Genomic DNA, 25,588 nt, shown 5'->3' on the forward strand with positions numbered 1-25,588 from the left:
GGGGGGGGGGCTAAGCTATAGCTTGTTTAGCTTATACCTACCGGTAGGTAGTCCAGCCGAAATGTCACAAAGCTGTGAGAGAGCTTTTTATATTTTACAAAAGGGTGAAGGGGAAAGTATTTCTGTCACAGAGTCACAGAACTTTAGCGCTGGAAAGGACGAGGACGAGTCGAACAGCTTGGTGACTACAACTCCCATCATCCCTAGCGACCAGATCAGGGACGATGGGAGTTGTGACCCAACGACGGCGGCAGCTCCGAGTTTGAGTCATCACCGGACTACAACTCCCATCGTCCCCTTTGTCGGGGATGATGGGAGATTATGCGACCCCAAACCCTGACTAGCCTATATGCTCCGCCCATCCTCCCCTCCCAACCGAATGCCGATTTCCCCTCAGAACGCCGAGCCGGAGCTGCGCAGGCGCGGAACCGCTCTTAGGCCCCGCCTTCCGGAGGCGGGGCGGAGCGGCTGCCGCTCCCCGGCGGAGCCTTCCGCCTATTCTCCCGGCCGCTGCGCCGGTTGTGTCTCCCCGTTTCCTGGTCCCCGCGGCTCCTCCACCCTCGCATGGCGAGTGGGAGGCGCGGCAGGGACCGGGGGCCGCCGGCGCTGCTCGACCCCTTCAGCTCGCAGGGGGCCGAGACGGAGGCGGAGGCGGCCGAAGAGGAGGTGGTAGTGGCGGCGACGCCGCTGCGGGTTCCCTCGTCGGCGTCGGCGTCGACCTTGCGCGGCAGCGGAGGGGTCGCCCGGCCCAGCCGCTTCGTCCTCTGCCTCTACGCTGTGGGCTTCATGGTGAGCTGGGCCTCGGCGGTCAAGGAGGCCGGGGGAGACCCCGGGGCCGGCAGGCAAAGCCCCCTGAGGGGGTCGGGGGGAGAGAGGAGAGACCTCTCTTTAAAAAAAAATCACCCCCCTTGAACTCGTGCCTCCTGAGGAGAATGCACTCTGCACATGTTCAGAGGCGCGCGCGCTGCTCCGCTGGCTCCTCGCCAGCTATAAATCCTGCCACTGAAAAAAAACTGTTTTCTTCCCCAAACTTGGGTCTCCCACAAGCTTTTGGACTACAGTTCCCCCATCGTAGCTGACCACTGGCCCTGCTGGCTAGGGATGACAGTGTTAGGGAACATTCCATAAGCACCAAATTTACACAGCGGTTTGGAACGCAGAAATAAAGTCATCAAATCCAGCTGGGGGGTAGGGGGGCACCTAAGTTATATAATTCGGCATTTGAATGATTGGTATTAGTAATTGTATGATAATAATGGTGTTATAATGAGACTATTATTGGATTGTAATTGAAAATTAATTAAAATTATTATCAAATGTACACAGTGGTACTATCAGGGAGGATTTGAGGGGGCGCATGTCCAGGACTGCTGCTCTGCAGAATCAGCTGAAAACCCCCTCCCCCAATGCAGTAGGGCTACTTTATCACATCTGTAATTCGCACCCCACCCCAATAGTCCAGAAGTATTCCTTAAATGGGAGTTTTATAAGCAAGTGTAGTCATATTTGTTTTATATTACCGGGGCAGGTCCTTTTCTTGGGATAGAACAATAGAACATGAAGCAAAAGCAAGTGATTACACAACATAGTGGTTCCTGTGTTGCACAAAAGTTGCTGTAAAATTACAGTGACAGTATACAGTGCATAACTGGCCTGGGTATATATATATGCTTAAGTCGCTGAAAATCTGTGTTGTCTGTTTCCAGGATTTCTTTGGTGTCAGCATGATTGTCCCCTTATTAAGCCTTCACATCAAGTCTATAGGAGCAAGCCCAACAGTTGCAGGAGTGGTAGGTGAGCACATAATCGAACCTTGTAAGCAATTGAAGGAAGTATGCCCCCCCCCCCCCTTTTCAGTGAAAGGCTGTGGAAACCAGCCAGTCTGAAGCAGCAGGGTCTCACTCAGAAGCCTCTGGTATAAAAATGTGCAAGTTGTCATTTAAGTTAGCAAAAGTTGTTAATGGACCTCGAGAAAGAAAATGAAAGACTTCCCTATATCCTGTTAAGCAGCCAGCTGTGAGGGCCTTTGCTTGAAAGTCTGTCTGTGACATCACAAGGCTGGCTCTTGAACAATTGACTCACTTGAAAGCCTTTAGTAACCCATGTAGCTCAGAGCACCTTTCACCAGCTTGGGTTGGTGTGCCCAGCTGAGACTTCTGGACGGAGATAGTCTGGCCATAGTTACCCATACGCTTGTTACATCCCACCTGGAGTACTGCAAAGCATTATACACAGCGTTCCCTGTGAAAACGGTTCTGAAACTTCAGTTAGTGCAGGTTGTGTTGACCAGAGTTTTGATTGTTTACAGTGGTACCTCTACTTATGAATAACTCTACTTACGAATGTTTCTACTTACGAATGGAGCTCCGTCCGCCATCTTGGATGTGGTTTAGATAGGATTTTTTCTACTTACGAATTTTTAGATAGGGTTGCTTCTACTTACGAATTTTTTCTCCCAATGCATTCCTATGGGATTTGACTTAACAATTTTTTTCGACTTACAAATGTGCGTTCGGAACGCATTAAATTCGTAAGTAGAGGTACCACTGTATTTGTTTGATTGTTTACTTGTGTCATATCTTGCCCACCATAGAGCTTCTCTGGCTGCCTATTGACTTCTGGGCCCAATTTAAAGTGCTGGTGCTTTTTAAAGCCCTAAATAGGTTGGAACCTAAGTACAGTCATACCTCAGGTTATACAGACGCTTCAGGTTGCATCTTTTCAGGTTGCATCCTGCGCCGAACCCGGAAGTACCCGAATGGATTTCTTCCAGGTCTCGCCGCATGCGCAGAAGTGCTAAATCGTGCTTTGAGCATGCACAGAAGCACCGAATCGCAACCCGCGCGTGCACAGACGCAGCGTTGCAGGTTGTGAACGCTGCAGGTTGCGAACGTGCCTCCCACACAGATCTCGTTCGCAACCCGAGGGTCCATTGTATTTGAAGGAATACCTTCCCTCCCATACCAGCTGCCCACACACTAAAGTCGCGTGGGTCAGTGCATTTCCACAGATATCACAACTGTCAGAAGTGAAGTTTGTTGTGACATGAAATATTTCCCCCCCTAGAGGTGGTTCCAGCTGTGGAATGCCCTTCCCAGAGACATAAACCTAGTGGCAACTAAGCTCAGCAAAAACATTTATTCAGACACTTTAAAATATTTTAAACCATCTGAGACTTAGCTGCTTATTATTTTGAGTGTATTTATTATTGTTCTGCTACTTAGTATTTTCATTTTTGTAAACTGTATATGGATCTCTAATAAAAAGCAGCATATAGATGTTTTAAATAATCAGTTGCTTCAGGCATAACAAAAAGATACTTCTCTCCTCCCCCCCCCCCAGCTTTTCTTGACCCATAAGTTTGGATTCTATTATTCGTGAAGTCCTGTTTTGATCTGTTTCTCTAATACTGTTTTTAATGCTGTGAATCTGTTTGTAGAATAGTGTTTTATTGCTTTTATGTTGTATTTTTGCAAATGGCTCAGAGATGTTTAAATATGAAGCGGTTAGAAATTATTTTAAATAAATAAAGTATCAGAGGGCTGGTTGCAGACTCCAGTTGGAGTAAGTCGCGTTTTCTTGGCCTCACAACGTGACAAGAGTAGCAGTAAGATAGGTAGGGCAAGCAATTACAGCACAAGAGAAGGAGCTAGATGCAATTCATCGCCTCCCCAACATTCAAGGACTTTTAACATGAATTATTTCCTTTCTGTATCAAACCAAATGTTTAGGAAAATCACAAGCAAGACATAAATAAGGTACTTGGATAGTATCAGAAAGATGGCCAAGTCCCTTCATTTCAGTGGGTCTCCTCCAAGCATTACATAGTTGGATATCACCCTTTGTGATTATCATAGAGGAAACGGCAAGACTAATGACTAAACCAGTTGTCATTTATATTATGCATTATGTTACTAGTAAGGCAGGAAGAAGCTGGGCTTAATTATGCCATAGGGGGGAAATCCACTACAACTGTTGTTTAGATATTAAATCTGTAAGGAAGAATCCAACAGAGAACATGCCAGGAGTCATAGAATATCTCAGAGCTCCATCTCTAACTTCAGAGCCAATGTTGGATCCTCCCTTTTGTGGAAACATCTAACTACCACCAGAGCTCTGGCACTGGTAGAGCCAAAGGCGGGGCGGGGGGGGGGCATTGGAAACAGTTTGGGGGCATGTTGGGCAAGACCAGGAATTGGCATGGATCCAAAACCATATTAGCAACCAAGGATGCTCCCAAACTGGGGAGATATTTCAAACTATGAATTTCCTACAGTTTCCAGTGGGAAGGAAATTGTTTGTTTTTTAAAAACAACAACCAGAAAAAGAACAGAAGAACGCAAAAGTGCTTCTCTGCCTTTGTGTCCACTCTGCTGATAAGAGGCCTGATGAGAGCTTTGTCAAAGATAATCAATCTCTGGGGCTTCCCTCCCCTTCCTTAGAATTGCAGCTTGAGTACACTTAGTTGGTGGCCATCAACTTACAGCTTATGATAGTGAAATTATTATGTTTTATGTGAAGAAATGCTTCTTTTTCTCCTGAACCTATTCTAATAATTTGCACTGATGTACAGCTTAGTCATGCTAGCCACATGACCCGGAAGCTGTACGCCAGCTCTTTCGGCTAGTGAAGTGAGATGAGCGCCGCAACACCAGAGTCGTCCGTGACTGGACCTAATGGTCATGGGTCCCTTTACCTTTACCTGTGCTTCAGCTTATTGAAGACGATTTCTTTTTTCTTTCTCGCGACTGTTTTCACACTTATTTATATTCCCATGTGCAAGTCAAATTGAACTTGTTCCAAACTGCTTTATGAATGTCAGCACCAGGAGACCCTAAAATCAAACCGTGAGTTTATAACTAAGGACTCAACACATTATAATCACTTAATTACACAGTAAGAATAACAGATAGCCAGAAAAAATGTCAATGGTTTGCCTTTATTGTGTTCAAATACATGCCACTTGTATATATCTGACTTCTTACTTTACTGTAAAACGTCCAGGCTTCTATACCGTTCCATCGCATTGCCACCAAGGAGAACTCCGAATTAAACTTTTCTCATAAATAAACCTACAAAAGTTACCAGCCTGCAGCAGCCTGCTGATTTGTATGCTGCATATAGAGAAGGGGGACTTCCTTCTTCTTGTGATTGCTTAGTTTTGTGCTATGTGTGCGCCATCCCTTCTCCACCAATTTGCACACTCACATTTGTGGAATTCCATGCGCCTGCCCTCATGCAGTTCTTTGTTGCTAGCAGACAGGTGATATACTTCAATTGCCTTTTCCAAATTGTTGCAAATTCAAACAAAAACGATATATCTGGAAGCATTTCATGTAGTAAGATTTAGAAACATGTTATTTCTCAAAGTTCTGAAGTTTTGCTGTGCACAATTCTGGCCTTTGGTATATGTAACTTTGCACTGTCCAGTATCCTGCATCCTGTCACGGCCTCTTTAAGATCAGCTGCTATCTGCCAACCATATCTGAATCAAGAATAGATAAGTTGTGGCCCTCCAGGTGTTGTTGAACTGCAACTCCCATCAACCCTGGCCCTTGGCCATGCTAGATGGCGTTAATAGGAGTTGTCTCTAAATCTGATGGGCACCATGTTGGAAATGTGTGTTTAAATGGCATTGGTTCATAGGATGTTCCACAGCTGCAGAGTTCCATTGGACTCTGATTTTTAAAAATGCTTCCTTCACTTTTAGGATCTTTTTATGGCGTTCTGCAGCTCATTTCCAGTACCTTAGTGGTAAGTTTGGTCACCATTTTTAATGTCTGGAATAGTGTGATGCAGTAGACAGAATGTTGTATTTAAACGCAGGCATTCCAGGTTCAATTTCTTGTTCAACTCTTTAGCTTATTGGGTTGCTGTAAGTCAGTATCTCTCAGCTGAGCCTGTCCAATAAGGTTACTGTGACAATACATACATATGCTGTGAAAGTGATATGATAAAAACTGATCAAATTAAAAGTGTATTTTTGAGTGGGATGAATAGAGAAAGAGCTGGCATCTAAGAGCTAAACACTGTAGGGGAGCTTCCATTGTTGTTCAGCAAATGACCACCATATTGCAAACTGTATTTGAAACTACTCATTTTCAAAAGCAATTTGTTGTGCATTATAGGTAGCCCCTTGGGCTGCCTGTATTTTTGGAGTCTACAGAGTAATTAAACCATTACTTCAGATTAATTTTGAAATTTCCACATGTACTTCAAAATAAGAAGCTGCCCTTTCTGTAGCTGGACTTTGTTTGTTTGTTTGTTTGTTTGTTTGTTTGTTTATTGCTGCTGTTACTAAAAAATTATCTAATACATTGGGTAAATGCCATGAAGTTCTTTAGCTTTTATAGGATGGGGTCCCTAAATGGTGGCTGGAACCTAATTAGGTTCTTCCTCCCCCCCCCCCTTAATCCCAGCCTTTAACCAAATGTTTATTTCTCCCCCTCCTTTTCTGTAGCTCCAACACCACCTTCAATCTACCCAAGCAAAATTTTCTTGTTCAAACCAGATATCACAAAACACATTTTAACTGTTGTAACCATACCTGTGTTCAGTACCTGTCAGCGCCACTATCTATCTAAATATCAACTTCTTTATTTACCGTAGCTTAACTGTTAGCATCACACTATGTTAAGAGAGTGAAATAATTATCAGAATATATTAATGAAAAGGGTTGAGCAACAACCCCACCCCTTCAATTAATGTTATTTATAATTCCATGGAAATATGTCGGACGCTGTAGGCAGCTGTTTTGATTTGAACAGGCTCCTTCTGTATTATCCAGGGATCCTGGAGTGATGTGGTGGGAAGACCTTATTGCCTACTTGTCTGCATTATCTTCAGCGCATTGGGTTATTTTATGCTCAGTGTCTCCAGAAATGTGGTTTTATTTGCTATTGCCCGGATTTTTGTGGGTAAGTAGCTGCTTGGCTATGCGTACCCAAGCTCAGTTCATCTTTGAATCAGTAATAGATAATCATAGCTGTGAGGGGGGAAGGGTACAGAGAGGGCCCCACCCCCATCCTGAGGAGTAGCTCTTCCACCAGCAGTAGCGTCAGCGGGGAGGGGGAAGAGTCCAAGGAGGAAGGAGGAGACGGGGCTCTAGCAGCATAGGAGAGCCCCTGCTGCATGTGGGACAGGAAGTGAGAGAGGGGGAGAAGGAAAACATGGAAAGGAGACCCTTTTTCCCTCCGGTTCCGGAATTACGCAGGAGGAAACGCGGGAGGAGATTTGAGGTGCCCCGACTCTTATGTTGAAAGAGGACGCGGAGCGCGCCATTCCAGGGTTCTGGGTCAGACTGAGCGGATGTATCCTGTATAGCTCTAGCGCTGTAAATAGCCTGCACTCAATAAAAGCATGAAAAGGCAAAGGTCTGGAGAGTCATTACTCTAGAGTAGTCGCAACCATCGCCTGTGACAATAGCGTAGTGCATTCCTCTTACTTCTGAGAAGCACACATTCTGAAGAATTAAAATGCATTATGTGTTATAGAGCCAGTTAAGCATTTTTAATACCATTTTTCCCCAATGAGAAAGCTACATTTCTCCCATTTTAATTAAGGGAGCTTAAGATTTGTAACGTGGGCCATGCTATGCCCATTCTTGCTATGAGTGATAGAATTATTCTTTATAAAGATGCCATTGTAGGGCTGTTCTTTCTTTTAGAATAGCTTTATCCTTCGAAAAACCTTCTGAGGGTAGCTTACATTTGTTGTTGTTGTTGTTGTTGCCACAGTCAAAAGTTCCCAAAATGCTAACCTTTTAATTTCATTATGGTGTCATTGGTTAGCATTGGGAGCATCTTGTCCTCCAGCCATGTAGTAAAGCTAGCAACATTGCAAAGTATCTCATGCTGGCTGTTTGCCAAAGGTATAGGAAATCTCTAAACAAGAACAGAAACAGCAATCAGTTCCAAAAAGTACATCCCAGTGGGTAAAGGGCACCAGGGAGATCCGGGTTCAAATCTTCACTCAGTCAGGATGCTGGTTAGTTAATTTTGGACCTATCACACACAACCTCAGCTGAACCTTGCTCACAGGGTGTTTGTGAGGATTTGAGGGAAAGCCAGAATAAAAATGCAATAGAAACCATGAATTGCAATATTTTTAAGGCTGATATTATAGTTTCACAATAAAAGCTATCTGATTTAAGTTTTTTTAAAAAGTATAGTCTTAAGTACCAAATGTGTGATTTTCTTCTCATAACATTAATGCCAAACTTTAAAACGAGCACACAGTCACTTCTGGGGAGGAGAGGAATAGCCAGAAGTTGAAAAGAAAATTTTACCGGTATTGCATTTTCAACTTTTATTTGCTTCTCTGCTGCTTTATGACATGGGTTTGACAGTTTGGAATCTGCACTTCTCTGAGCAAATTTCTTCTCTAAACACATTTCTCATTCGTTTCTAGGTATTTTCAAACACACACACTCAGTTTCCAAAGTTCTCATCTCTGACTTGGTTTCTGAGAAGGACCGCCTCCGAGTAATAGGACATTTCAACGCCGCTGCCAGTATTGGTTTCATTCTGGGGCCTGTTGTTGGAGGGTGCCTTACAGAGCTCGAGGGTGGCTTTTATATCACAGCTTTCATCTGTGCTTCCATCTTCATGTTGAATGCTGGTATGTTGCTTGGTATTTTTCTCTTGAAAGCTGTTTCCTATTATACCTCTACCATTCCCCTCCGTTTGCTATATAAATGTTGTTATTGTTATCAGTTTTTTGTATATTTATGGACTGACTGCAATAGTTGCATCAATCATGGACGGGGAACCTACGGCTCACAGACCCTCCCAATTTGTTCCCCTGGGCCATTTTGGCCAGATGACATCCATTTGCCCTACAAGTAATTGTCAGATCTACATAGGCAGCATTCTGTTGCAGCCAATATTATAGGTTGAGTGTGCACTTGGTTGTGGCATGCATATGTTGCCCACGACAGTTTCTCTGCTTTGCCCCCAAAGTTTGGCTCCATCTTACGTCGGGCCTGTGTAATACATTACGATGGGCACTAGGTTGTTTCCAGAAAATGGGCAGTGCAGCCTCAATTTGTAAAGGTGACTCAATGTCCTTTGCAGGTCTTTTCTGGATTCTGCTATGGATCGAAAAGAAAAAGCATGGTAGCGACTGGAGCATTATAAACCCAGCAAAAGGCACTTCCTTAACAGCGGCAATGCTCAGCCTGCCAAAGGACACTATACCTCGCGAAGCCACGAGGAACAGTACAAACACCCGGACCTCTTGGGCTCAGCTTGTTTCTGTGTTGAAGAGGATTCGCAGCATTACCCGTTCTGATCTGCGGGACGTCTTCCTGATCCGGCTACTGATGTCGATCTCAGTCATGCTTTACCATAGCAATTTTGTCTTGGCACTTGAAGAGAGGTTTGGGATAAAACCCAAACTCACCGGTTACCTCATAAGCTACAGCAGCGCGCTTGGAGTGGCTGCCGGCTTTCTGCTCGGACCAATTACAAGACTATATAAGCACAATACCTACGCCATCTTACTGCGGTCCACCATCGTCACCTGCGTGCTCACGATGATATATTCTCTCTCGAAGAACGTATGGGCAGTGGTCCTGTCCTCCACCTTTTTAGCATTTTCGACCACCATCGGACGTACTTGCATTACTGATCTCGAGCTGACTTTGGGGGGGGACCACGCCAGTGGTATGCTCATAGGTGTCGGTCAGTCGGTCTCGGCCGTGGGCCGCATACTTTCCCCTCTTCTGTCAGGGGTCGCCCAGGAGTTCAGCCCTTGTGGGCCCCCCATTCTCGGGGGCCTGTTGGGATTTATAGCTGTTCTCATCATGGTCCTCAACAAATCACGATACACAATCATCAGGGGTGCCAGAGTTAAAATTAGATAAGCTGTTAGTGCTACTACTTAAAAAAGGAACACAACTGAGGGAAATGAAAATGTTAAGTGTTCAGGAGGACTGTTGTTGGGACGCTTTATAACGAAACACTATAGCGTCCAGGAAAGAACAGTTCCCTTATCTTTCATCCCAACCAGTAATCTTAACAGGTAAATCTGAGGCTGGTGAAGGGGCGTTAATTCACGCAGCTAATAAATCTTGCTGGTTGTGGTGCAAAGGGAAAGTTGCTGAACATTACATCTATTCAAATAATTTTAAATGTGATTAAAATCCTGGTGTATGGGGGTTTTTTTATATATAAAAAAGTACGACAATAGGACTAGAGCCTGACTCTAGGTATCTGGTGTTTCAGATAACTGTTGCAATGATACATTACTCACATTTAGTACACCCACACAAATTCCAAAAGAAAAAAGGAGAATGAAAGTGATGTTTTCCGTTTCTGCTGTGGTCCAGTTAGACTTCCTTCAAGCCTCACACATCACTGCCAGAAGATGCAGAGAAAGGCTTCTGCAGGGCTTTAGTCCTTGTATATGCTGCTTGCAGAGGGATGAATCTGTAGTTAACATGCAATTTATTAAAGGTGGTGTTCTACTAGTTGTGCCATCTTGGTTTGGAACAATTCTAACACTGAACACTTACTGGGGAAGGGGACCTTAATGACGAATGTGCTTTAGACTTGGGAAGAATACTACCACTCAGGGTCATCGGCTGTGGGGTTTACAAAGCCGCAGCAAAGACTCAAAAGCAGGAAGAGTCCATATTGGGGGTTTTCAAGGAGTTTCCCGCCTCCTCCTTTGCTGCAGGACATTCTAAGTAAGTCGTTTTCTCTTTATTATGGTTTACTGAAGTGTTTTGTTTCAAGGAATGCACGTGTCCTTTATACTTGAAATAGTACAGGAATGGGGAAAGGCTGCTCTCTGCAGCAGACATCCTTAAAGGAGGCTTGTGACGGCGGCCACATATATTTAGAAGAGGGTTTTAACTTGCTTGGCGGCAATTTTGTTGTTGAGTTTGGGGGCTTGGAGGAATTACCTGGTCAGGAGAGATCATTCATTTGTCAGTGAGGAGCATTGGTTTGGTACCAAGTGTAATAATGTGATGTAACATGAGAGCATTGAAGCTGAAATCTGCATTATATGTAACTCAAACCTCAAGAGCCACCAACCTTAGACTAACAGAATGCCTTTTTGAAAACAAGTAGATGGAGCTCGCTTCAAAAATATATAGATAGAGAGATGTCCCTGTTCTGTATTCATCATCCCTCTTTGATCAGCTGCTTGAAATAGAAACAATTGTCCAATCAACTCCAGCTGAAATATAATGAAATATGGCCTGCTTTTTAGTTAAAATGGCGTTGGCGCAGGCTTGTACAACTTGGTCCCACTAAGATTAATGCATATTGTAGACTGCAGTCTGAGGGAGGCAGCAAAAACAAGAACACTTGGTAGGCTGCACTCAATCCAGTGGGTCACAAGTTGTGTAGGCATCTTTTAGCATTTAATAAAACAGGTAAGGGGGGGAAAAGTGTTACATTTACAAAACAGGCAAGATAGAACTGTCTTCTGTACTATGGCTGCAATTCTAAGCGTATTTATTTAGGGCCTGACTACACATCGCACTCAAAAGCGAGGAAATGAACCTCGATGGCCTCACCATCCCGAAAAGCCAGTTGGCAAGGGATGATGTTGAACATTTTCCCTGCCTGCTGCTTCTGCACTCCAGGTTGCACCTCGTCCGCTTTTACTCTCCACACCCTCCAAACGAAAGTCCAGTTGCATTTGTCATAAAATTTAAGGCTAGAATTTCAAAGCATGCAAGATGGGGATCAGAGCAAAGAGGTGGTGAGTGGGGAGCTGGTAGGTGCATTCTATTCTTGGGAACATTTGTTTGCTTTAGTGCCATCCAGTAAGAGACTCATTCCTAGGGAAATGTGCATATGGCACGCCTTAAAAGCAGGAAGATTCACCCGCTCACAGTTCAAAACTGGTCTGCAAAGTTTCTTTTGAAACTGCGAGCTCAGAAAACAATCTTAACTACTGACATGATGTAGCAGAATAAATATTGAGGAATAATTTTTCGTATCTGGAGCATTTGGGACAAAGAACATCTGTAAAGAGAGTCCCTCAGGGATGCATTGTACTTTGTTGGAAGGCAGTTTTAAAATGGCTTTGCATTGTTCTCTTCAAAGTTAAGAGCTCTTGGAATTGCATAACAATGTTGGTAAGCGGAAATAAAAGGGAAAAGAATGTCCGCCTTTTCTGCTAGTCTTCAGTTATTGTTGTCTATTTGCTCATTATTCCAGCCAGAATAATTGCTGGTCTATAAATTGCACATCCCACACAGAGGCTGTTCCTAACAGCTTCCATGTGCTGAGTATTTACACTTGTGAAGTGTTTATTATTATTATTATTATTATTATTATTCTGCCTTATACCCGGAGGTATCAGTGGTTCACATAACAAAATCAAAATATAAAACCACAAAAATATATAATCAAAATAAATTTTAAAAAACCACCCCTCAAAAAAAACCCCACATTTTAAAAGGGCACTTGTAGAACAACTTGCTATATGGATTATCAATTGGAGTTTTCACACTGTTACCAACCACTCCTAAGGCTGTTTGAGGTGATTGTGTCAAGAGTCCTGTGGTGGTGGCAAGCGTAAGTTTAGCCACGTTCTAAATCACTTAAACATTTCTGTACTAAATGATAAACAGTAGTTACATCACATGTATAGTGCCCAATGATGAATCTCCATTTTATAGAGAGTTTGGACTTCTTCACTTTGTCTCTGCGCCTAGTTCCTCAAATATTAGTTTGTTATGTGAGGGATAAACTACCCACGTTACTCTGCAATCTTCAGTGGGGCTTACTCCAGGGTAAATATGTCTAGGACTGGGTCTCCAAACGATCAGCTCTTCTCACAGAGCTTTTAATCACCGTTAGCTGATGATTGATATTTTTGTATAAACATGGAGTATTCTGTGTTGGTAGAGAGCAAACTGAAAAGAAATTTGTGTTTTATACCTTCCAACAGATGGCACTAGAGATTAGGCATTACGGTACTTTGGCAGTTCTGCTTTCAAAGCATCCGTAAACTTACTGCAGCACAAACCCAGAAAAGAAACTAGCCATTTTACCGCCCAATAAAGATGTATTGTGCTATTAGAACTGCTTGGGAAATGTTAGTCAAAATCATATATTTTTTCATAAAGGTAATGGGTAAAGGGACCCCTGACCATTAGGCCCAGTCGCGGACGACTCGGGTTGCGGCGCTCCTCTCGCTTTACTGGCCGAGGGAGCGGGCGTACAGCTTCCGGGTCATGCGGCCAGCATGACTAAGCCGCTTCTGGCAAACCAGAGCAGCACATGGAAACGCCGTTTACCTTCCCACCGGAGCAGTACCTATTTATCTACTTGCACTTCGTGCTTTCAAACCACTAGGTTGGCAGGAGCAGGGACCGAGCAACGGGAGCTCACCCCGTCACGGGGATTTGAACCGCCGACCTGATCGGCAAGCCCTAGGCTCTGTGGTTTAACCCACAGGGCCACCCGTGTCATATCCCAATCCAATTTATGCTTCATTTCACACTTTGCCATTCTGTATATGTATCTTTTTCATTTATTAAGCAAATGTAACTCTGTATTTTCCATGAAATAAAACCCAGATCCATAAAACCTACTGACAGGATCGAATTCAATTTTGAAGTCAATAAATGAAACAGTTTTGGACTGAAAACAACGTATTGAGGTGACTATCCAATCATAAGCTCATTTACTTATTTGTTCAAACTTCGTAGGTTTAAGACAAAAATGGCAAAATGCTCCTGAAAAGTGCATATATATTTATAAATTAATATATTTCAAGTGATAAGTTTCAACAACTAAATCCAAAGAGTTATTGGAATTATCAAGTAGAGGGGCATTTCTGACAATGCAGAAGAGCAGCAAGCATGGCAATAGAAACGAGCTTTTCTATTTACATCTTCACATAGTACAGTAATAGAATTTCGGTTTCAGAAGCAACTTCCATATTACATGGGCAAAAGGCTGTACTGTGGCCTTAATCTCTTGCATTTGTTCAGTTTCACAGTTTGCAACACCTAATTTTGTTTCAGTGCATCAGGCACTCTTAGAATTGCTTTCTGAGGATGAATTCTTTTTAAAAGAAGTGCATTGTGCAATTTCTCAGTGCAACTTATAACTGCAAACCTGCCATTGGCAAACACGCAAAACACAATTTACATTCAAAAGTACAGTATCTAACTGATAAAACTTATCTTCATCACAGAAGTTTAAAAACAAAATATAAAACAAAATAGTTGCATTGTTTGGTTCTGCAGAAGGTGAAGAGTTCTTTTCTCCACGTAGTGAAAGAACATGATTTCTTTCCCTCCCATCCCCAACCAGTACCCATGACCCTTAAATGGCTTGATCTGTCCCTTTAAAGTACCTCCCTCTGCTGTTCATTGTTAATGGCTCCACTTAGCAGCTTTCAATATGGTTTATTTTCGGATTTATCACTAGGCCTTTTTGAAGCCTGTCGGATTAAACGAGGCGGTGGCAGTGGTTTGGCGGGTCCGTCATCTTCCGCTGACTCTTCCTCATTCAGTGCGCCAAATGCTGGTCTTGGCAAAAGTGGTTGCCTGAAGCCTCTGTTTCCCTGGGGGTGGCTTGCCGTCTCTCTGTTGCTCCTGTCCGTTTCGTTTTTCCATTCCACCCTACACTGCTGCTGTCGAAGCCTCTGGTCTCTCAGAATTTTCCCTGCTTGGGATTTCAAATTCAGCACTGTGCTTTGATCAGATTCAGAATCGCTGTCGTCCGTTACTGTAAATTAAAGTATACATTAATATATGCATCACAGGAAGGAGAAGAAATGGAGACAAACAAAATCTCAGCATGCCCAGTGCTTCACTACGCAAAGTACAATGATGTAACGATGGCCCTATTCGGGTGGTTTCTCTAACACCATTAACAATTATATGAATCAGGAGAGCAGTGTTATGCTTTCTGGTGCAATTGCGGTTCCACACCATGAGGTAGGGGGAAATCATACTTGCATAAAGCAAGTGCCCTCCTACACATGTCTGCTTCCCCATATGTAGATCGGGGGCAGCAACGAAGTGAGTTCTCCCTACCTCCCCCCCCCCACATGTATTTAATCATGCCCAGGTGCTAATGCATTACTAGTTTCCTAAATCTGTGGTGCATTTCGTTACCTAAGGTCCAGCTTCCTGCCATCGCCAAACGCACTGGCTATTCCTTACACTCTCATTTTTTGCCAGTTTTTATTCGGAATTTAAGGTTTGCTGCTGCCAGGGGGGGGCATGTCTAATGAAAACCAAAGTTCACGCTGGCACTGCTAATACCAAGTCTTACCACATGAGGGCACAGTCAGTCTCAGTACAGAAAAATGATGGGAGAAGGATATTTTGCAGAGGATTTTTAACAGTGCTTATTCACTTTTAAGTAAGAGTTACATAATTTTTAAAGCTATCTGTAAGGAATTCTCTGCAGGAGAAGCAGTTGCAAGGTTACACCTGCAAACAGGAGATATTAAATTAAAGGCACAGAAGCCCTGAGGTGTATATTTGCCTGCCCACACTGGACAGGCTGGGTGCTGCAATTACATTGTGCAGAAAAAGAATTGCCACACTTCAGGTCTGAGAAAAAACACAGAAAACATTGGCTAGTGGTGATTGTATAGGGAAGTTTTAAATGTTTGATGTTTTACTGTGTTTGATGTTTTAATTTGTTGGAAGTCACCTAGAGTGGCTGGGGCAACCCAGTCAGATGGGTGGCATAAAAATAAATACATGATGGTGATAATGATGACGCTTGGGAAATCACAACAGGCAGATAAACAACAACACTGTCGTTATTTTCCTGTTCCAGAGAGAACATGACATCTGAGGACAGACTTTTGAGATGAAAAAAAAAAGCTGTTTTGCAAAGGCATGTAACTAACAAGCAAGGTCTTAAGCACGGGTCAGCAAACCTTTTCAGCAGGGGGCCGGTCCACTGTCCCTCAGACTTTGTGGGGGGCCGGACTATATTTTTATGGGGGGGGGGGAATGAACGAATTCCTATGCCCCAAAAATAACCTAAGGGACCCAGGCGGCGCTGTGGGTTAAACCACAGAGTCTAGGGCTTGCTGATCAGAAGGTCGGCGGTTCGAATCCCTGTGACGGGGTGAGCTCCCGTTGCTTGGTCCCAGCTCCTGCCAACCTAGCAGTTCGAAAGCACGTTAAGTGCAAGTAGATAAATAGGGACCGCTCCGGCGGGAAGGTAAACAGCGTTTCCATGTGCTGCTCTGGTTCGCCAGAAGCAGCTTTGTCATGCTGGCCACATGACCTGGAAGCTGTCTGCGGACAAACGCTGGCTCCCTCGGCCTTTAGAGCGAGATGAGCGCCGCAACCCCAGAGTTGGACATGACTGGACCTGATGGTCAGGGGCCCCTTTACCTTTACCTTTACCTTTAAAAATAACTCAGAGATGCATTTTAAATAAAAGCACACATTCTACTCATGTAAAAACACGCTGATTCCCAGAGCGTCTGAGGGCAGGATTGAGAAGGCGATTGGGCTGCATCCGGCCCCCGGGACTTACTTTGCCTACCCATGGTCTTAAGAGTCTAAGACATTAGACACAGTTGCAAGAATTTGGTGAAAATCTGGCTAAGTGTCCTAGTCACCACAGCAACCATTCAAAAGTTGTTGCCATTTGCTTGAAGCTGATGTTCACATAACAATTTATTTGTTTATTATTTTTCCTTCCCATGCGTGTGCTGAGTAAGATATGTTCCGTTTAAAGTAGAGGGTATGAAAGGAACAGGTGAATACACAACAGAGTGCTATTGGGAGCTCAACATTGTGGTGAATCTATGACTGAGATCCAAAGAATCACACAACTAGCTCCTCACACCCCGGGGCCTTAGGGCTTGTGGTTCTACAAGCAGGCACCTCCCTTACTGCTTTGGCAACAATGAAGCCGTTCCAAAGCAGTTCATGGGTGGAAATCTGCAGCTCAAAGGAGGAAAGCCAAGAATGGTACTGTACGTTCAACCCTTTGGGTGTGTCTAAAGTAGCTTTGGATCCTGGCCTAGGGCTATAAAGTCAGAGGCAGACAATAAGTTTTTCTTTTCCCCCTCCTTGAAAATTAAAGGTGCAGTGATAGAGCCACTCCATCCCGTGCTCCACTTTTGTCCCTGGCCAAACAAGTTTGGTAGGTTTTTGTGGAGATAAGATCTACAATATAAGGCCTAAGGGATGGGTATGTGCCACAGAGGCAAATATGGCTCCATCATACCTCTTTCCAGGACTGGGGCTTCAGCCAGATAATGTCCTTTCCTCCTAGGTGCACCACCCTGCTAGAGACTCCTTCCTTCCTCTCCCTTTTTCTCTAGATAGAATGCAGGCAGCAACAGTTGCTGCTCCTTGCCACTGTTGGTCACTCATCTGAGCAGGTAAGCTCATCCCAATGGCTAGCATGCTACCCCCTGAATAAATACAAACATACTATATACACAAAGCATACATGCAATTGCATGCACCAACACACACAAAATCACCAAGAGCGCCTCCTCGGCATATGCTGCAAGTGAAAGAAATGGACCTGCTTGTTTTCCAGGTAACCATTTCATTAAAACAAAACAAAACAAAAGCCAAATTCACTCTTCTTTTTTACTCAAAAACTGTATTACCTTTATAAGAAGACTGATTTCTTTTCCGTACTCTCTCAGGGAGTTTGGTGTTTTTAGGCAGCGACAAATAACGGGGCGGTTTGGCTGCCACCTGCAGAAAGAAACATGAAATGTGTTCTGTACAAGCAAAGTGAAATATACACATGATTAGTATTACGGCAACTTCTGATACGTTTTGTACCTGGGGACAAATGCAAGAGGATAAAATACATATTACACTGTGAGTTGTGATGGGGCCACTATTTTTTTCAACTCCCTTGTGCAGTTGGTAGAGCATGAGACTCTTAATCTCAGGGTTGTGGGTTTGAGCTCCACATTGGGCAATAGAGTCCTGCATTGCAGGGGGCTAGACTACACGGCTCCCGTGGTCCCTTCCAACTCTACAATTCTACGGTTCTGTGTTATACAAGTACCTGTCTTGACAAGCTGCTGCCCCTCTTCACGGTCTCCCTCAGGCTGTGTCGGCGACGAATCAAAATTTCTTTTGCCTGCTTTTCGCTTGCATCTTCAGCGAGACTGTATCTGTTGTATGATGGGGTCTGAAACAAGAATAAAAGCAATGGCCATATTAATGTCATGAGTGGTACAGGGCTGCAAACTGAAGCTACGGTATAATTCAGTGCTTTAAGAAATCTCACAAACAACACTCAAACTAGCATAATGTTTACAATCAATAACAGTATATGCAACCAAGGTGTGTAATTTAATGCTTGTTCAGCCTTTGGACCTTTGGTTGTTGTTTGGTTGTTATGCATACAAGAAATAAGAATTGTAAGCATTGCAAGTCGTGTTCATAACATTTATGCAACTGCAATATCCCTCTACCCCCATTCTGAGTGATTTCCCTCTTGCCCTAGAGCCCCATAGGACTCCCTGTTCAGGAGGATCCCCAATCCTCTGGAGAAGGCTTTCAGAGGTTGCAAGGATGGTAAGAAAGAGGAGGAGGAGGATAAGCTGAACAGGTTACTTTTCACTTGCACTAACCATTTGCTCGCCTTCAAAAATATAAATTCCCTGCTTTGATGGGATCTATGTCTATAAAGATTTTAAGGACAGATGCCATTATGGGCTTCGTACAAACAGAAATGTGAAGGGGATGGCCCATTTAGACATTTCTATATTATCACACAGGGAGCCGGGGGCGCTGTGGTCTAAACCACAGAGCCTAGGGCTTGCCGATCGGAAGGTCGGCAGTTCAAATCCCTGCAATGGGGTGAGCTCCTGTTGTTTGGTCCCAGCACCTGCCCACCTAGCAGTTCGAAAGCATGTCAAGTGCAAGTAGATATATAGATACGACTCCGGCGGGAAGGTAAACGGCATTTCCATGCACTGCTCTGGTTCGCCAGAAGCGGCTTAGTCATGCTGGCCACATGACCCAGAAGCTGTCTGTGGACAAACGCCGGCTCCCTCAGCCTATAGAGCAAGATGAGCACCGCAACCCCAGAGTCGTCTGCGACTGGACCTAATGGTCAGGGGTACCTTTACCTTTATTAGCACACTGTACAGTGGACCCTCTAGTTACGTACCACTCTGGATACATAACTTTCAGGTTATGAACGCAGCAAACCTAGAAGTGTATACTTCTGGGTTTCGCCCTGCGCGCATGCGCAGAAGTGCTCAATCGTGCCGTGCGCGTGCGCAGAAGCAGCACCTCTGCCTATAGCAGACTTTTCGGGGTGCAGATGGACCCCAGGAACAAATTTAATTTGTATCCAGGGGGGTCCACTGTAAAATGCAGGGGAATCCATTATGTGGAGTTCTATTTAATAATCAGAAACCCTGGGTGATCAAATTCCAGCTTAAACAATAGGATCGTGAACATTAACAGCCACAATAACCTTCAACATCCTATTTACATAGAGGTCGGCCACACAGGGTTCTCTTAATGACCAGTGGATAAGGAACTATTTTAAGCTACTGTGAAACTTACCTATGCACAGCACCTTAAATTAAGTGTGTGTTTGTGTGTAGCTCAGAATATTAAGAATTTATGCTCGTGCCTAGTGTTGAGTGGCACATCTTTGTGTTCTAGAAAACTGCCACAAACTCCTCTTCTTAAGACATTTTATAAAGCCTGGAGTACAACTTCTCATACTTCTTTTTCTTTACCCTGTTTATTTATCAGCTTTCCCATACACTAATCCTAAATACATTTTCCCAGAGGCGAGTCCCACTAATGGAAATGGCTTCCAAGTAAGTTTGCTTAGGATGGTGTCCTGGCGATTTTATTAAGGGAGGAAAAAAGATTGCCAGCTGAGAAACTAGATACATTCACCAGGGGGGTGTTCCATTAATGCTGTACAGTATTCTACTTACTCTTTGTCGTATCTGATAGAGATTTTTTGTTAAAATGTATCTTATATCATCCATCTTGGCAGGATAGGAAGGCCTTATTTCTTCTTCTTCTTCTTTAAGTTCACTGTAAGAAGGTGAAACAAAATATAAAGGAAAATATGTAATAACTTGCAATACTATAAATAAGGCCACCAGGGCCGGCTCTATGGCCAGGCTGGGTGGCGCAGGGCGCCACGGTGCTGGCCCGCCGGGGGGGGCACGCAGCTGCGCCCGCCCAACGTGCAGCAGCGCCTGCGGCAGCCGCACTACACACTGCGCCCGCCCGCCCGCCCAGCTGGGAAATGGGGTGGGGGGCACCGGAGGGATCTGTCGCACCACGGCGCCAGGGCGCCAGAGGTGCTTAAGACGGCCGTCTTAAGGCCACAGCTACCTGGAAGTAATTGCCACTGAATTCAGCAGGGCCTACTTCTGAGTATACAGAATTTCACTGCTACTCACATTTCTCCATAAATGGGGTAGCGGGGTGGGGGTGGGGAATGCGTATCCTTACAATTTCTATAACAAAAGTCCTAGCTGGTCTAACTCGCCCGAGCAGGAAGAAGCAGAGCACGACACGGAGCAGTTTGCCAACGCCACCCAACAACCCGCTCCGTAGCACGCTCTGCTTCAGAGCGCGCCGGCCGAGCAGAGCAGCAGCGCCAACCTGGACGGACTGAGCATGTGCGGACATGTGCAGTCTGTCCTGGCTCATCCTGGCACACACACCCCCCCAGGGGGTGCAGCCCCGGGCAGCCAAGCGGCACCGTTCACCCCTGGATGTCAGTTTCCATTCCATATTACAGTAGCACATGTTGTTTGTGGAAGGGCTGTAATTTACTGGTAGAGTATCTGCTATGCTTGCATTAGGACTGTTTTTTCTTCTATTGCAAGCCATCTGGGTTTTTTAAATGTTTTGGACACAACATAATTCTTTGAAATAAATATACAGATTAGTTAATCCTAAACACAGAAAATACTGTTTAATTCACTTTTGGCTATGATTTGGCAACTGTAGAATGCACACTTCAAAATGCAACATAGTCAAGATCCAAACTAGCAATGATATTGCACCCTACTGCCCTCAACTTACCTTATAGAAGCCAGCGATGGTACTGTGCTTATCATTCCACACTCTGCCATCTCTATCGCATGCTTTATTTCAAGTTTCTTGTACAGGGAAACTATACTTGATTTAGGCTCACTTTCCCTAATCAGAAGCCTTCGCAAGTATTTCTTGTCAAACTTTATAAACCTGTGAGGAGCAGAAGCAATGCTGCAGATTAAATTCTAAAATGCTGCAGTGTCTTCTAAACACTGTTACGAGATCAACTTTCAGTTTTTGATATGGATTGCCTGCACAGGGAATGGCAGCTAAAATTCTGCTCACAGGCAGGACTAGGAGCGGCTTGAGCTATAACCAAAATGCAGGTGGGAGACATACTCTGAAATGCTTCCTAAGTGACACACACAGTCAGCACCCCGAGTTATGCCCACTGTTATAGTTTCCAGCTTAATCCTTTTGCTTCCTCTGCTCCTTTTTGGAACTGCCTGGAAAATTGGAAAATTCCCAGCTTAGAAGTAACCAAAGGGGATGGTGCCAGTTACTGTTAATTTTCACCTTCCGTTTTTTAGCCCAGGAAGGGACAAGACCTTTAACCAATACTGTAACCTCTTAATCTAAGTGTAGTACCCATCCTGATTTCAATGAGAAAGGAAAGGGGGGTTGTTAGTCTTTGTTAGTCTCTCTCTTTCTTATGCCTCCAGCTATTTTTCCTGGTGTTGAAGGGCCTCCATGCCATTTTCCTTCCATCGAACTCCAGCTTCACAGAACTAAAGGGTGGGTATCAAATACTCTGTCTCCTCGCAAGTCCTTCAGCTGTCAGACTTTTCATTCCCTTCTAGTCTCCTTTATAAGCCACCTTTTCTCAGGTATTAAGCCAACCCCTCCCCCTTTCACATTCCCAGGCAGCTTACTGCTTGGTCTTGTCTCCATGCCTCTGTCGTCCAGCCCACAAGCTTCTTCTAGCCTCAGCTACCTTACACACGGGAGACATTCTCTGACCAACTTTCCCACATCTTAACTTTCCGATGTACCTGTATGGATGCTGACTGAATGGGCAGCTTGAATCATTAGGGGTTAAGGCTACTGATACCGTGCTGTTCGAATCCTGCTTAACACCTTTTTAAAGAAATATGCTAATTCCTTATTATTCCAATAAGATGCTTGAATGATACTCAGTGGTATTCTTTGACTCCATGAAGTACCACTTTCAAGACACACTTGGGCCACAAAGTCAAAAGATTTTTTTTTTTAAAAAAAAGGAGTGTCAGGTTTGCATGGAAGAACAGCAGGTTTGGACACAAGTTATACCCTTCATAACAACACATTTGAACTAGAATGGTCCAATAGCTAAACTGAAGTCCCAGCAGATTACCTCATGAATATTAACAAACACTTGTATTTTGAATGTAGGATTTTTGTTTCATGTAGTTTGATAAGTGCAAATCCTTAAACTAATTAATTATCTTCAGGTTTGCTAAAATCATCTCATCCACAAAGCCACACAAAACAATGCTTTATAGAAATCATTGGCAGATTTCAGAATGTAATTATTAAACTGAGGAATCAAGCTGGGCTTCTCACTTTCTCCCCACTCCAGTAACGTTTCAGTACACTACTTACTTATCTCTCCAAAAGTTGTGACTCCAGTGTCCACACACATCTTCAATTCCAGCTTTCACGTGATCAAAGAACTAAAATGCGGAAAGAGACTCATTACTTGCTTTTGTAGGTGCACAGACTTAAGACACATGCAAACACTGGGGAAAATTTCAGCTAATATAAATACTGTTTATCTAAGCTTCTCTTGAAGTCATTCCACGTTTGTAACCTAATGACCCATTGGCTGAGAGTAAATGGCATTTCTTTCTTCTCTCTAAATCTATATTCGCACCGTACATTAAAAGCATATGGCTTACCCCAAAGAATTCTGGGAACTATAGTCTGTTAAAGGTGCTGAGAGGTATAAGCTACAGTTCCCAGGAGTCTTTTGAGGAAGTCATGTACTTTAAATGTATGGTGTGCATGCAACCATATCACCCTAGTTAACCCTTGGCCACTATCACACAGGGGAGCAGGTGGCGCTATGGTCTAAACCACTGAGCCTCTTGGGCTTGCCGGTTGAAAGGTCGGCAGTTCGAATCCGTGAGCTCCCATTGCTCTGTCCTAGCTCCTGCCAACCTTGCAGTTTGAAAGCACGCCAAAAAGTGCAAGTAGATAAATAGGTATTGCTGCAGCAGGAAGGTAAACAGCATTTCCGTGCGCTCTGGTTTCCACCAGGGTGTTCCATTGTGCCAGAAGCAGTTAAGTCATGCTGGCCACATGACCTAGGACAAACGCCGGCTCCCTCGGCCTGAAAGCGAGATGAGCGCCACAACCCCATAGTCGCCTTTGACTGGACTTAACCATCCAGGGGTCCTTTATATTTTACCATTACTATCGCACACTGCACCTAACCAGCCATTAGTTTCAAAGGGTGGCTCGTCTACGGTATGTATCAGAAGCCATAGTGTCTCGTCTATATATCAGAAGCCATACTTCTATTCTCCAGCATCCTGGTGGCTCCAGGGGAAAGAGGGAAGCAAAGTAAACAGCTTGCCCTGAGCCACATGTGCACAGCTGTGTCTATAGAGGGTAGATCAAACCCCTGCTTTCATTATGTGCTGAATTTAACTGATTTTCAATACTTACTTGGGAGTTAACAACCAGTGAGCTCAGTTGAAACGTACTTCCAAGCAAACAACGAAGAACTGAGCTATAAAGGTTAAACCGAATTTAATTGTTGTGTCTAACTAGAGTGTTTTAAAGTCACGATCTTAAGATTGTCAGTGGGGGGGGGGGGGGAATGTGATACGAGACACTAGGCCAGAACTGCAGGCTGAAAAGGTGTTCACGAACTCAAAGACACACTGGTATGTGACACATGCAGTACCAAAATGAATTAATTCATGTAACAAGCACATGTTATAAATGGCACATTATTTCCCACCAAAGAAGAAACATTGAGCCACATTAAAACCACATTTCAGTACATGTTGTTCACCCCAAACTCCAACATACCCGACAATAAATTTCCTCGCTAACAGCTGGTTGCTTCTTATTTGCTCTTTTAACATCCAGAAATTCCACCAGTGGACGAATTGTTGTTCCCTGTTTTCAGGAAACACAAAAACATGCCTGAAAATCACAAAATTTCCTTTCCACTGTGTCACTCTCATATTCTGTCCAGCGTGCAGTTCGGTAAATGAATGTTCAGAAACAGTAGGAGAGTTGCATGTTGCCTCAGATAACAGCACAATAAAGTCCCCCAAAATGTACCTGGCTTTCTTTCTTTTTCTTATTTTCGAAACCAGACAGCACAGACTTTAAAGATCTACTGCTGATGCCTGAATCTAGATGCCCAAGAAATATAGGTTGTAGGTGATTGTGGAAAACTGTCCGTGGCCCTAGAAATCTGTTGTCTTTCACAGGAAACCATGCTGGACTAGGTGGAGAACCAGTCTGACCTGGGGCTGGATATACGTAAACACACACACCCCAAGAATCCTGGGAACTGTCTTTTGTTAAGGGTGCTGAGAATTATAGCTCTATGAGGAATAAACAACAGTGGCCAGGATTCTAATGGGAGGTACTTGAAATGTGTGGTGTATACACAGCTCTGGAATAAGCTAGCTTCCTAGATTTCTATCTGTGACACTAACAGGGCAAAAATCAAAGTATGTTCTCTGTGAGCCACTACATTTCTGGATAAAATGAGGCTGGTAGTCAACAAGCTGTAAAATGCATTGGGTCAAATTTATAAATGACTTCAGGCTGCCACCCCGGCTCGTTCCGATTCCTCCACACCTGGCCAACCCCTTCTTCCTTTACACTTCACCCACCTCCTCGCAGCTCAGCCAAACCTCCCCTCCCCGTCCTCTCTCAGGTTGCCCCACCTTTTGTGAGTGAAGCACCTCCCTTCTCCATTACACGTTGCTGCAGCCATGTTTAACAGAGGGAGACAGCCAATTTACAAAGCGGTTTGTCAAAAAGCTCTGTGAAGTTGTCGCCTTCATGAAACAGTTCACCTGAGTCACCTGCCAACCACACTGTGGCTTCACCTGACAGACTGCCACCACACTGGAGCTGGTGTGGCCTCCTACTGGCAGCCACATGGACTGCAGCATAATGAAAGCCTCACATTTTTATGTACCGGGTATATAGGAAGATATTACTGCCAAGTCACAAATTGCAATTTTTGTTTTTAAAACTGATTTTGCAATTTGCCTGTAAAGCTGGAGACAAGATGTGTTAACTAGTTCAGAATATGATTTACTAAGTTGTGTATACGTCCTTCTTGTGAGATATCTCTTCCAAATTAAAAAATATTCCTTACAGAATTAAAATATGATCATATAAGACATTAAGAGGACAAGAGGAGGAAATTACTCTTGGGAGTAAATTTGCTTAGTAGAAGTTTCAGGTGACATTTGTCCTGGGCTACTTGCAGACTGTCATTGCCAATACTATATTAGTCCCATGGCCAAAAATAAGTAGTAGGAACATTGACTGGACTCTTTGCAGGTTTGTGTGCAAATAACTATTTACAGCAGCGGAGCTTCATGCTCCGCCACC

The 25,588-nt window shown here is 44.0% G+C and overlaps 2 protein-coding genes across 2 annotated transcripts in view; one reads left to right on the forward strand and one right to left on the reverse strand.

Annotated features, from left to right (window-relative positions):
• Positions 1 to 480: 480 nt before the first annotated feature.
• Positions 481 to 10,468, forward strand: MFSD9 (major facilitator superfamily domain containing 9). Its single transcript, XM_035115310.2, has 6 exons — positions 481 to 789; positions 1,707 to 1,794; positions 5,711 to 5,754; positions 6,788 to 6,917; positions 8,410 to 8,619; positions 9,075 to 10,468. The coding sequence occupies exons 1-6, from the start codon at positions 565 to 567 to the stop codon at positions 9,863 to 9,865; spliced, it is 1,488 nt and encodes a 495-aa protein (XP_034971201.2). The 5' UTR covers positions 481 to 564; the 3' UTR covers positions 9,866 to 10,468.
• Positions 10,469 to 11,075: 607 nt separating this feature from the next.
• The window catches only part of SLC9A2 (solute carrier family 9 member A2), a 28,951-nt gene continuing 14,438 nt past the window's right edge, over positions 11,076 to 25,588 (reverse strand). The window contains exons 6-12 of the mRNA XM_035116120.2: positions 24,035 to 24,124; positions 22,598 to 22,668; positions 21,005 to 21,166; positions 19,897 to 19,999; positions 17,994 to 18,119; positions 17,581 to 17,671; positions 11,076 to 14,705 (exon numbers count right to left, since the gene is read on the reverse strand). Of these exons, the coding sequence (XP_034972011.2) occupies positions 14,374 to 14,705; positions 17,581 to 17,671; positions 17,994 to 18,119; positions 19,897 to 19,999; positions 21,005 to 21,166; positions 22,598 to 22,668; positions 24,035 to 24,124 (975 nt within the window). The 3' untranslated portion in view covers positions 11,076 to 14,373. The remainder of the gene's footprint in view (positions 14,706 to 17,580; positions 17,672 to 17,993; positions 18,120 to 19,896; positions 20,000 to 21,004; positions 21,167 to 22,597; positions 22,669 to 24,034; positions 24,125 to 25,588) is intronic.

The sequence above is a fragment of the Zootoca vivipara genome, chromosome 4, assembly GCF_963506605.1.
Source record: "Zootoca vivipara chromosome 4, rZooViv1.1, whole genome shotgun sequence".
Classification (NCBI taxonomy): Eukaryota; Metazoa; Chordata; class Lepidosauria; order Squamata; family Lacertidae; genus Zootoca; species Zootoca vivipara.